The 13,110-nt window shown below is 36.5% G+C and overlaps 1 protein-coding gene across 3 annotated transcripts in view; it reads left to right on the top strand.

The window, feature by feature from the left end:
• The window catches only part of chd2 (chromodomain helicase DNA binding protein 2), a 45,615-nt gene extending 32,791 nt beyond the window's left edge, over positions 1–12,824 (top strand). For 2 of the 3 annotated variants that reach the window (XM_058750540.1, XM_058750539.1), the window contains exons 20-37: positions 1,321–1,470; positions 1,594–1,742; positions 1,852–2,041; positions 2,135–2,302; positions 5,022–5,191; positions 5,275–5,316; positions 5,713–5,852; positions 5,952–6,090; positions 6,934–7,084; positions 7,190–7,312; positions 7,598–7,714; positions 7,845–7,982; positions 8,278–8,394; positions 8,498–8,676; positions 8,767–8,866; positions 8,945–9,140; positions 10,455–10,698; positions 10,812–12,824. In XM_058750540.1, coding sequence (XP_058606523.1) covers positions 1,321–1,470; positions 1,594–1,742; positions 1,852–2,041; positions 2,135–2,302; positions 5,022–5,191; positions 5,275–5,316; positions 5,713–5,852; positions 5,952–6,090; positions 6,934–7,084; positions 7,190–7,312; positions 7,598–7,714; positions 7,845–7,982; positions 8,278–8,394; positions 8,498–8,676; positions 8,767–8,866; positions 8,945–9,140; positions 10,455–10,698; positions 10,812–11,112 — 2,814 coding nt within the window. In that variant the 3' untranslated portion in view covers positions 11,113–12,824. The remainder of the gene's footprint in view (positions 1–1,320; positions 1,471–1,593; positions 1,743–1,851; positions 2,042–2,134; positions 2,303–5,021; positions 5,192–5,274; positions 5,317–5,712; positions 5,853–5,951; positions 6,091–6,933; positions 7,085–7,189; positions 7,313–7,597; positions 7,715–7,844; positions 7,983–8,277; positions 8,395–8,497; positions 8,677–8,766; positions 8,867–8,944; positions 9,141–10,454; positions 10,699–10,811) is intronic. The other variant, XM_058750538.1, reaches the window with a different exon arrangement.
• Positions 12,825–13,110: the final 286 nt, after the last annotated feature.

Raw genomic sequence — 13,110 nt, 5'->3', positions numbered from 1 at the left:
TTGTTTGGGCAGAGCTGCACTGTCTGGAGACATTTGCTATGGTTGTGATGTTCCAGGCAGCTCTCTGCGTCAGAGCTCAGTTGACAAGGCACTTTACTGGTTCTGGGAATGCTTGATCCATGGGAAATACAGGCCTTATGTAATTATTAGAAGAATGTAAATGTAATTTATAAAGGGTCAAAACAGTTCTGTCAGATTGAAACAAGAAGGCCCATATGTGTTCAAAAACTCTACAGTAAACTCATTAAATACACAGAATATACAATAAATGAATGTTTCATAAGTTCGACAAGGTTGATTTATATTTAAGTAGTGATGCAACATCTGCGCCACTAGTGTCACCAAAAATAAGTAAAAATTGCAAAGAAAATAAATGTTTTTCTAACAAGGAATGTAACTCTTAAAATATGTGACCCTGGACCACAAAACCAGTCTTAAGTGTCAATTTTTCATTTTCATTTCAAGCTTTCCATTGATGTATGGTTTGTTAGGATCGGACAATATTTGGCCGAGATCCAACTATTTGTAAATCTGGAATCTGAGGGTGCAAAAAAATCTAAATATTGAGAAAATCGCCTTTAAAGTTGTCCAAATGAAGTTCTTAGCAATGCATGTAACTAATCAAAAATGAAGTTTTGATATATTTATGGTAAGAAATTTACAAAATATCTTCATGGAACATGATCTTTATTTAATATCCTAATGATTTTTGGCATAAAACAAAAATCGATAATTTTGACCCATGCAATGTATTTTTGGCTATTGCTACAAACATACCCCAGCAACTTAAGACTGGTTTTGTGGTCCAGGGTCACATATACAGTATATGCAATATATTGATGTTTGAGGTTCCATGAGGTTGATTTTAGATTTCATATAGGGTTGATTTGTATTTAAGTAGTGACGCAAATTCTGCACCACTAGTGTCACTAAAAAACATGAAGCAAAATAATTTTCTAATACATAATGTAACTCCTACAATAGAATATAAAGTATACTGTATACAGTACATTTGTTTTAAGCACTGCCTTTAGGTTCCATAAGGCTAATTGATCATTCATATAATATTGATTTTTGATAAGTGGTAATATAACTTCTGTGCCACCAATGCCACCAAAAATAATTCAAAACCACAAAGCAAAATAACGGTTTCCTAACAATCACTCCACCTGCCTGCTGTTGCTCAGACAGACTGATTTCTACCATTGCGTAGGCTATTATCCAGTTTTTATGCATATTAACCTGGAATAGGATAAATAGATTCAAGCTTTCATTACAATGCAGTTGGCTCTTGTTCTCACTGTCCACGGTCTTTAACAGGACTTCTGTTTCCTGCTGTCCACCCGAGCTGGAGGGCTTGGGATTAACCTGGCCTCTGCCGACACAGTGGTTATCTTTGACTCGGACTGGAACCCACAAAATGATCTTCAAGCCCAGGCCAGAGCCCACAGGATTGGCCAGAAAAAGCAAGTAAGTAGAGCATGAATCATTGACCTAATGTGTAACCGCACATACTTTTGGAGGAGTATGAGATAGTGTCATAAGTAGCATACATAGACTGCAATTAAATATATTTTGGGGTTCTTTACATAGGTGAATATCTATCGTCTGGTCACAAAAGGCACAGTGGAGGAAGACATTATTGAAAGAGCCAAAAAGAAGATGGTACTAGACCATCTTGTGATTCAGAGAATGGATACCACTGGGAGAACCGTACTGGATAACAACTCAGGAAATTCAAAGTGAGAACCTTGAATATTAAATAGAAAAATATTACTCTTATCAGAATGTTATTTTAAGCATGTATTGAACATATAACACAATGTATGCCTGTGTGTTGTCCATCTCCAGTTCAAACCCCTTCAGTAAAGAAGAATTGACAGCAATCTTGAAGTTTGGAGCAGAAGACCTTTTTAAGGAACCTGAGGGGGAGGAATCAGAACCACAGGAAATGGACATTGATGAGATCTTGCGGCTTGCTGAAACCAGAGAGAGCGATCAAGGATCTAGTGCTACAGACGAGCTTCTGTCACAGTTTAAGGTACTCAAGAGTCTGTTGAAACTTTTAATGTGAAGTAGCATATTTTCTCCTGAGCCTTGGCCCAGCATGAACTGTGTGTTTTTCTTTTGATAGGTTGCTAACTTCACTATGGATGAAAGCACACCAGATCTTGAGGAGAAGCATATACGCGACTGGGATGACATAATTCCAGAGGAGCAGCGGCGGAAGGCGGAGGAAGAGCAGAAGCAGAAGGAGATGGAAGACATCTACATGCTACCCAGAAGCAGATCTAAAAAGAGGGTAAGGAGGTGCTTCTAGGTTACCTGAGGTGGTTACTGCCTGTATTTTCATTAGCGGTCGACTGATTTTGGTTTTTTGACAGCCAATGCCGATTAAGGCTGTAAAAATGGCTGAAAAACTAAATTTGAACTTTGTACTAAAATATTATCAATATTCGAATTTAAAAGGCATCATTTCAGTCAGGGTGGAGAAAGGTTTTGGTTTCTCTCCTGAGGCCATAAGAGGGTGCATCGAGCAAAATATTACTAATGCACGTTTCTTCAAAGCAATAAAATAACACGACTGTCTCTGAAAAAAAGTGCATAATGTTTCAATTGTGACCCTGGACCACAAAACCAGTCTTAAGTCGCTGGGGTATATTTGTAGCAATAGCCAAAAATACATTGTATATGGGTCAAAATAGATTTTTTTGTTTTGCCAAAAATCATTAGGACATTAAGTAAAGATCGTGTTCCATGAAAATGTTTTGTAAATTTCCTACTGTAAATATATCAAAACTTAATTTTTGATTAGTAATATGCATTGCTAAGAACTTCATTTGGACAACTTTTAAGGCGATTTTCTCAATATTTAGATTTTTTTGCACCCTCATATTCCAGATTTTCAAATAGTTGCATCTCGGCCAAATATTGTCTTATCCTAGCAACCCATACATCAATGAAAAGCTTATTTATTCAGCTTTCAGATATGTATTACCTTTATGACTGGTTTTGTGGTCCATAGGCACATATAATTAAGTTGCTTAAACAATTATAAACAAAACAGCATCATGTATGCATGTATAGTTTAATACAAAGGACAGAAAACCAATCACAAAGAGTATTTTTCATTTAAAAACATGAGATGCAGTGGGATGGGGAAAAAACGCCATAAAGTCTCGAGACATGTTTTTTAAAAGTTGAACTTGAATTAATTTTACTTGGCTTTCTATACATGTGGCTCTCTTGTGCGAGACGTGAGTGCAACGGTGATAGATATCCCTATAGAAAATGCGATACGTATGTGTTTTGTGTGAAAGGCTTGGTTTCAGTTTTGACGTAAACATCATCTCCGTATTTATTGTCTCTTTTTCCGCAATATTTTGAATGAACAACGTAGCAGCACCGCATCTAGTGGGTTCAACTGGATAGGCTAAGAAAAACATTAAAATGCAACGACACTTACATCGTCATCGCATCTTGTGTGCCACTGATGAGGCTGCCTGACACACACCTAAAATCCGAATGCAATGCTTTTGCATTCTAATGTATATTTTTATTTTAAATTCGACAAATATTCGAAATTCAAAAAACATTTTTGACAGCCCTAATGCCGATATCTTGGAAAGCAGGATGGCCGATATAAAACTGATGTAATTTTATTTATTTTAATATTTAAGAAATTTTAAATAATTTGAAAATGGGTTAAAAAATAAATGTGTAAAATAAACATACTGATTGTTTAGATGACAAAGTATTTTTCACAAATAAATAAATAAATATTTATATTTATTAAATATTAAATAAATATAAAAACGCCAAATATTGGCCGACCACTAATTTTCATGTACTATCAAGGCTTGTGCCAGCTCCAATTGAGTAATCTGGGTATTATTTTACAGAATCCACAGTAGTGGAGTATATGGGTGTTATTTAGGTAAATTAAAAAGGGGCAATATTTTACCAAAAATCTAAAATATTACTGAAATCTTTGGACTGACATACTTTTCATGACAATTCAGCACATACAAACACTGTAATTGTCTATTAATTCCCAGTATCTTACTGTAATATGCAAAAATAATTATTCTCATCTCAATTTTTCTAATTCAAATATACACTGCCTTTCAAAAGTAATTTTACAAATAATTTCTATTTTAAATAAATGTCATTCTTTTGAATTTTCTGTTTGTAACAGTGTCCTGAAGAAAAGGTCTAAAAATCACTGTTTCCAGGAAAATATTAAGCTGCTCAACTGTTATTTAAAAAAAATATTGAAATGGAATTTATTTTACATTCGAATGCTATTTCACTAATTTTGTTTTACTAGATTTTGGATCTAATAAATGCAGTCTTGTTGAGCCTGAGAGACTTATTTAAAAAATGTACAAAAAAAAAAAAAACCTATATCTGTATACAACCCTATGTAAGGTTTTTTTTTTTTTGGATTTTGGGTGAAATATGACCTGTACATGTCTTACACGAGGCGTAAAAGGGTTTTCAGCTCTGTAAACAGATACTCGCTTATCAGCATGCATTTATACTATACGTGTGTATCAGTAATATAAATGTACATAGCATACAGCCGTGTGAAGTGCTCCCTGTGGCTTTTCAGCACTTTTATCCTCTCCTTGAGCTGGATCCATAATATCTTGCTCGGGCTGTAATGACTCATTAGATTTTATAGCCACACGCTGCATTCCCATGTGATGGCAGCACATGTTGAAGTATGCAGCATCGTAGCTTTTGGAAACGAGTCATTAAGTTTTACAGTGCAGTGGACTCCCCGACGATAAGGCCGTGTGTGTGTTTGCAGCCACATGCTCATTACTCTTGCTTTACGCCAAAGATGATTTAATCCAGAGCAGAACAGAGGCGTCCACAAAATATTCTGTGAAATCACTGTTTTAATATTCCCAAAATGGATTTGTTAATCTATGCATGGTGAGAATGCAAGAAAAATACATTTTGCAACATTGTCCATAGTGCATTTTGCAAAAGCTGTATTGTGATGATTTTAGGCGCAGGCCAATGACAGCGACAGTGACGTGGGATCCAAACTGAAGCACAGATCCTCGGCTTCAGACAGTGAGACGGATGATAGTGAGGATGACAAACGGCCCAAGCGAAGAGGCAGGCCGAGAGCTCGCAAAAACAATGTGGAGGGATTTAATGACGCAGAGATCCGCAGGTAATATAGCTTAACATCCACTTACTGATTTAAGAGGGCTTTGCTGTAAACATTTCATTTACTTCATGGTCTATTTATTGTAGGTTTATAAAAGCATACAAGAAATTTGGAGCTCCGCTTGAGAGGTAAGAAATTACAATTTTAATAAATTAGTTGTGTTTTTAGTTCTCTCTAATGTAGTCCAGTGAGAAGCAATACTGAACAGTGTTATTTTAGTATTATTTATATACTATTATAATATTTATTAATATTTTGATTTATATTTCATTGCTATATTTTTGGGATTTAAAAAAAATTGTTTTATTTAGCTTTCATTTACTTTTATTTCAGTTTTAGTTTTTAGTACTTCAACTTAAAATTTTAACAAAAATTTGAATTGTTGACCTGGTCATCTGATATTTATATTTTAATTCAGCTTTATTTCAATTAACAGAACATTTTTGAATAGTTTTTTTAATTAACAGCAACAACATGATGTCCAATTAAAAGTAGTACTGAACTGGATATGGTGTTTTGTACAGGTTGGAGGCGATTGCCCGTGACTCTGAGCTGGTGGATAAGTCCATTGCAGACCTGAAGCGATTGGGGGAATTGGTGCACAACACCTGTGTTACTGCAGTGCAGGAGCACGAGGAGCTCATGAAAGAAAATCCTGTGGAAGGTGTGTGTTAATGTTAATAGCAGTGCTGAGTAAAAAGAGTGATTCATTTCCTCTTATTTTTTTAATAATCTTTTAATTTGTATTATTTCTTTGTTGCAGCTAAAGGCCCGGGGAAAAGACGAGGCATTAACATAAAGATTTCTGGAGTTCAGGTCAATGCTAAGTCTATTATCCAGCACAAAGAGGAGTTTGAACCACTACATAAAGCTGTGCCTTCAAATCCTGCTGAAAGGAACAAGTGAGTCCTAATTAAAGCTATATTATAGATTAGTTTTCATAATGTAGTACATAGTTGAGTTGCTACAGACACAAACCGCAGTGTGTCTAACAGTTGCAAGCACTCTCTGTGTGAAGATTTAATCAAGCCATTTGAATAGGATTTTATGTTTTTTTTTGGGGAACTTCACTTTCAGTCCAAATAGATATCCATTCCAGGGTGGCGCACCATTTAAAATTGATTTGAGAATGTCTTTTAAATCCCAGTTCAATTGAGGCTATTGAATTGAGGTAGAAAACAGAATCTAGAATTTAAGGAATCCAATTTAAGGAAGTGGAATTAGAAAAAAAAAAAAAAAAAAATCAGATAACTGCACTATATGTAGTGTTTAATCATTTAGATTTCAGTATTTTAATTATTTGACTTAGTCAGTTTTAAATGCTTATGATGTGTATATGATATATATAATCAGTTATCATATAATTATCCAATTTACTCAATATTATATAATCAATAGATTTTGTTGCCAGTGTTTATAGACTTACATTTGTCTGCCAAAATGTATAAAGTTGTCTAAACATAATATGGTAAATTTTGACTGTATTGAAAATATCTAAACAGGTGAGAAAAATTAGCAATATTAGTCCAAATAAAATCACAATCTATTGGACTAATGGATTTTCTCTGTCACTTTACATTTTCTGTCAAATTCCTGTTTTATGATACACAGCCAATTTCATTTCTAATTGCATCTAATAAATTTTTAAAGGATTTGATTATGAAGTTTTCCCAACACTGATCCATTTATAAACAAGGAATAAAATGAGACCGAAAAGAGTAAGTGAAGTTTTCCGTTTTGGCTAGATTTCAGCTGACCTGTCGGGTGAAGACTCCACACTTTGACGTAGACTGGGATATTCATGATGACACACAGCTGTTACTGGGTATCTATGAACACGGCTACGGCAACTGGGACCTGATCAAGACCGATCCTGATCTCAAACTTTCTGAGAAGGTACATTGAGTCAAATTATTGCTTGCTCACAGTTAAATAAGCAGCATCAACAATGTGCAAGTTTGCCTTACCTGACCTCAAATGTCCTGTTGTCTTTACTTGTAGATTCTCTTAGATGACCCTGATAAGAAACCTCAGGCAAAGCAGTTACAGATGCGAGCAGACTACTTGCTTAAGATGCTTAAGAAGGAGCAAGAAAGCCAAGATGCTGCTAAAACAGGAGATGAGGTAAGGATTATGGGTTTTGCAGGTTTGCAGGTTTTTAGACTTGCGACACCTAGTGGTTTGGAGAACAATGGTATTGTAAAACAATAGAAGTTCTTAAAGTGGTGGTTAGGTTTAGATAACTTTTTAGTGGCCATATACAGTTTTGGGCCTGCAGCTTTAAGCAAGAAATGTGTTAGCAAAGGCATTTTAAAATATAGGTGGTCTTGTCATGTACCATACATTGGATCAGTTCCAGCCAATATATTTTAATGACATTTTCATTCTTTGTATCTTCCCACCTCCCAGACCAAACCCAGAAAGAGGAAACCTCGAGTGAAGAACAAGGCCCCTAACAATGATCTGGTCAATGAAATCACCTCGCCTCGTCTCTCTGACAACCTGTCAGAAGAGGGAGAGGTGAAGGTATGTTACTTTTATTGCATCGTATCACCTGTATAAAGAAAAACAGATTTGTTAATGCAGAGATATAAAGGCATAGAATCCACAGCACAAACCAGTTAGGCTGCATATTTACAATTCTCTCATTTTCCAGGACGATGGAGCTGAAAAATCACCCACAAAGAAGAAACAGAAAAAGGATAACAAAGAGAACAAAGAAAAAACAGGAACTCCTAAAAAAGAGAAGGAGGGGGACAAAGATAAAAAGCGTTCAAAGTCCAAAAAAGAGAAGGTATTTTATATGGCATCAATAGTCTGCAGTATTATGTTTCAGCATGAGAACATTTCTTTTAGAAACTTGGACTTAAGTATTATGTTTCACTGTCATCCTGTGCACAATATGGTTGTAAGTTTCTTAGATCAACAGGTTGACTAAAACTCATGATGTAAACCTAAATTATACTGCCATTATAATTAAATTCTCTTGTGTTATAAATATAAAAATATTAGTTTGTCTGTTTTTGAGAAATAGATTCCTTAAAGTTATATCATGTGTCAATGTGCTTCTCAACTTCTCACATTTTCAGGCCAAACCAGGAGGAAAAGGGAAGAAAGCTCAAGGCCCTGTGCACATCACTGCAGGAAGTGATCCTGTACCAATTGGAGAGGAAGATGATGAGCTCGACCAGGAAACATTCAGTATTGTGAGTGTTAAAATTCTCATTTCTTCATTTCAATCTTTCCTTTACTAGATGTAATGTATAATTGTACACAGAAGTATGTTGATAATGTGTGATGTGTATGCAGTGTAAGGAGCGGATGAGGCCGGTGAAGAAGGCTCTGAAGCAGTTGGATAAGCCAGACGAGGGGCTGTCGGTGCAGGAGCAGCTGCAGCACACTCGTACCTGCCTGCTAAAGATCGGAGACCGCATCACAGAGTGCCTTAAATCGTACAGTGACCCTGAGCACGTCAAGACCTGGCGCAGGTATCTCAACTACACATTACACATCCGATTTCAAGAGTTCCCATTATATTTGGACAGTATATTCAACCCCGCTTTTGTGTAATTTGTCAGAAACCTCTGGATTTTTGTGTCTAAATTTACTGAGTTTGGGGCCCGGAAACTGCACAAGCTGTATAAGATGGCTCAAAAGAAGCGCTCCCAGGAAGAAGAGGTAAGCTCATCTTAAATCCACCGTTCTCATTGACATTGTTCTCCTCATGTACCACTTACTCACTTGCTCCTCTTACAGAAAGAACAAAAGAAGAAAGATGATCCTGCCAAGAAAAAACCCTTCAGACCGGAACCGTCTGGATCTAGTCGGGACTCTACAGGTACCCAGCCTGCACCCAAACCCCATCCTTCGGGCAACCATCCGCCTGGACCTCCCCCTCACGGCCACCACAGAGAGTACAACCAGCCCAATAAAAGACACTTTCCTAATGACGGTGAGAGATGAAACAATCCATCAAGTGTCACTGTTTTGGGGTCCAAACTCAGATTGAGAGAGAGAAAAAAAAAACAGCTTTTTGCACTCACATTGTGTAGTAGGGCCATATGATTTCATGGAATCCAGTAATAAAAGGAGTTTACTGTATATCGCAGAATGTCGCGGAATTTGACAAATTTTGGATGGATAAAGTAAAAGTAGGTCAGAACAGTTAAATGAAAATGCAATATGGACTAATGTCTGTGAATGTTAAGCTGCAAAAAGACTATTTAAATATGAATCCTGAATGTTCTGCATGTCTCTGTGTGAATGAATGACGCAGACACGCGGTTTCGTTTACTACACATATTGAAGCGCACGTGATGCTTGCGATGTTTTCAGCCTCTGTCGCCTCAGTATATGAGTACATGAACACATGCTCTGAGAGTCACTTCATGAGGATTTTACAGTTTTCTTTTGAGAAAAACTATAGTCATATACATTCAGAAACTTAAAGGTCTTCACAGCAACCCGTCAAAATAAAAGTTTGGTTAACTTGAAGAAACTGTGACACTTGTATTACTTAATCTAATAATTAATTAATAAATAATTATTATAACATTATTTGTATTACAGATGTATTACTACTGCTACTAATAATTATTAAAACATTATTTTTTTAAGGAATATTTACCAGAATTTATTTAGCAGGACAATGTAAATACACAACAGTATTTCTGAGAAAAAATAAAAATAAAAAATTATAATAATAAATCTTTTTTATATATAAAATAGATTAATTAGAGATTATTTTGATTATTACAATTTAATGAAAACATAAAATGGAATCCAGAAATATAATGGAAAATCGTATTTGGTAAAAAAATAAAGAAAAGAAACTGAATTTGAGAAAAAAAAAATAAAACATTTCATAGGGCCTTAAAAATTAAATTTTTGTTAAACTTATTAAATTGTGAAGGTTTCATGAATTAGATTAATTAGACTTGCTTTTTGATTTAATATTTTAATTTAACAATTAAAACAGTGTCTACAAAAATTAAAACAGATAAACACAAGTTAAAAAATGGAATTTGGGAAAAAATAAAACTGATTTCATAGGGCGCTACTAAAGGAATAGTGCTCATAAATGACTTCTGGGTGTTGGACCCAGAAACTACATTACGTAATCATATCACAGTTTGATTAGCTACTATAATTATGGTTTTGATGTCAGAGATTTTTTTTTACAACCATAAATGATGCCATTTACGACTTCAGTTGTCATTTTTAATGATCAACCATCTCATTTGGTACCTTGTGCATCTTTTAACAGATAGGGGAGACTGGCAAAGGGACCGTAAGTACAGCTACCCAGGTAACAGCAGTCAGCCCTGGCAAGGAGATCGGCATCACCCGTATGACACTCACAGGTACAAGGACCATCATTACGGTGACCGTCGTCCTCATGGTGACTACCGCAGCTCAGGAGGTTACCGTAACAGCAGCTCCCCTCGCAAACGACCCTATGAGTATGGTAATGATAGAGATCATCGTGGCCATCGAGACTATTATGACAGGTGAGCAAGAGTGGTTTTTTATTAAATCTATTAACGTTTACAACCCGTCCTCATACCCAAAACCGCATTGTTGTGTGTTAAGCTGTAGGACTAAAATTTTACTTTTTGTTCAGACATCCAGACCCTAAGAGAAGGCGTTCGGATGAATACCGCTCCCCAAACTATCACCCAGGTGGAGGAGGGCATCCACAGGACTTCAGAAGGATGCCAGACCACAGGGGACCTCCTGGAAGCCATGGCCCCATGGGGCCCGATCACTACCGCCCCTTCCACCCCGATAAACCCCCACCCCTGATTGACCCCCGTTCCCCTCAGTCTCAGAAATCCCCGCTTGAGCCCATCTCACCTGCTATGGAAAGAACTGCAGAGCAGAAACCTGTGACGGACTTTAATTGGAACAACAGGAAGACGTGAGGTGAATACTTGGTTAGTGCAGAGACGGTCTGTACTGCCAAAGGACGTGGCAGAAAGGCCACCTAGGCAATAAATGGAGCCTACAACGAACTCCTCTTTATCGCCACTGTGTCCTCCGCTCTCTTCTAGGATTCACAACTAGGTTAAGTCTGCCATTTTGGACTGAGGAGACAGAACAAAGCGTGGTTAGTCCTATGGACTATGATTGAACTTGATAAAGTGTTCAAGTATGCCTAAGTTAGAAAGTGCCTCATGTATTTGGTCTTTGTTGAGAGTCATTAGCAGAAAGGGACTATCCCCAAAGCAAACTTTTCTTTGATGTTCATGTCTTTTGTTTCGTGTTGTTTTGGTTTGTGCAAAAAAGGATTATTTCATGAAAGTAGACTCTGTGGGAGGAGAAAAAAGGAATCGTTTTAATTGCACCTTCAGATGTTGATTCATATTTTTGTTGAGCTATTCGAAACTATCGCTTTTGCTTTCTGAAATACCCAGTTCGCTGTGATTGTACGTCATTTTGAGGAAAGAAAATCAAGTGATTACATGTACGTTTTTGTCTTTTGATGTTGTTATTATGTAGGAGTCACTTACGTGATGAGCAACAACTGCAACAATTACTGGAATTGTTTTTCTCGAATTATCAAATCCGCTAAATGTGTCTTTGCTATTGCAGACCCACCATTTGTTAATATTGCCCTGTTGGAGGACAGTAGCCTTATTTAAAAAAAACAAAGGAAAAAAAAGGCTAAACAGTATTCAGGGTCCATGTAGACCTTGTCAGAACACTAGATATAATCATAACACCTAAGCTATCTTTGATTTTATTTTCTTAGATCTGTAACACTTGGCACCACTTAAGTCCACTTTATGGTCAGTGCTTGTACTGTTGCATCTTTTTATTGCACTAAAAGGACAGTACTTGCTTGATTTTGAGTATGTAGTAATGGTAGACATTACCCAAATCTGATTTTCATGTTTCGTTGAGTTGTTTTCTCAGTATATGAGTGTGCTGAAACGCTGATACCGTTGACCTTTAAGTGGAAATGTGAGTACTGTATGAATGGACAGATGCGTGTTTCAGGAGTGGGCGGGTGTCACAAGCTATTTTTGGTGAACCAGATTTTGTGCCAAAACATTGACAGACTGGCATGCTGGTAAATACTGTTCATTGATTGTTTATTTGATGTGTTTTTCCATCTGTGCCTTATTCTTGTGTAGATTCAAACACCGGATTGGTATAAGGATGTTAAGCGGTCGGAAATGATGCAGTATTATTATGCTGTTGTGTACAATTTCAAAACATTTGCCAGGATGGAATTTTAACTAGGTGCATGTAAAGCCAGCTCTGGTGAGTGGGGAACAATGCGGTGTGCTCAATTCCAAAAGATCATGGTGACAGGACTGGGAGAGCAGGTGAGCTGGTGAAATGTGGACACGTCTGCAATGGAATACTGAAGATGTGTTACTTCTTTCCCACCCAAGCTCCTGCTCACGCTCCATGGACATGTGTTAAAGCTTTGAAACAAGCCAATTTAAAGTAATTTATATTTGTGAAAAGCCACTGTTCAGATTAATTGTACTGTACATATGTTTATAGATCTATATGTATTAAACTTTCCTACATCATGGACAATCTGTTTTGTTCTTCAGTGATAATTAAAACAAATTGCGCTTTTTATAACTAGTTTTATTCAACCTATGTCAACTGCAGTCTTCATGCAGTTTCACCAACTTTGATTTATTTCATTCATTTCCATTCATTTAATGTGATATTTAGGAAAATCCCCTAAATGATTCAATTTAAGAAAAAATAAATACAAGTTTACGTTTAATTGGTCCGGCTGTTCGCGCGCCTTATTTCATCACGTGCACTGGGAGTCTGAGAGGAATGGCGCGAATTGCTAAGGTGAGACACTTTTCCTTAGCTACATTTTCAACAAGATTTAACATTAATGACAGATTTAAGTGATTAAAGGGAATAAGGGAATATTTTTATTGCGC

Source organism: Onychostoma macrolepis, chromosome 18, assembly GCF_012432095.1.
Source record: "Onychostoma macrolepis isolate SWU-2019 chromosome 18, ASM1243209v1, whole genome shotgun sequence".
Lineage (NCBI taxonomy): Eukaryota > Metazoa > Chordata > Actinopteri > Cypriniformes > Cyprinidae > Onychostoma > Onychostoma macrolepis.
The sequence above is the reverse complement of the archived record's forward strand: the minus strand, read 5'-3'. Positions and strand labels throughout refer to the sequence as shown.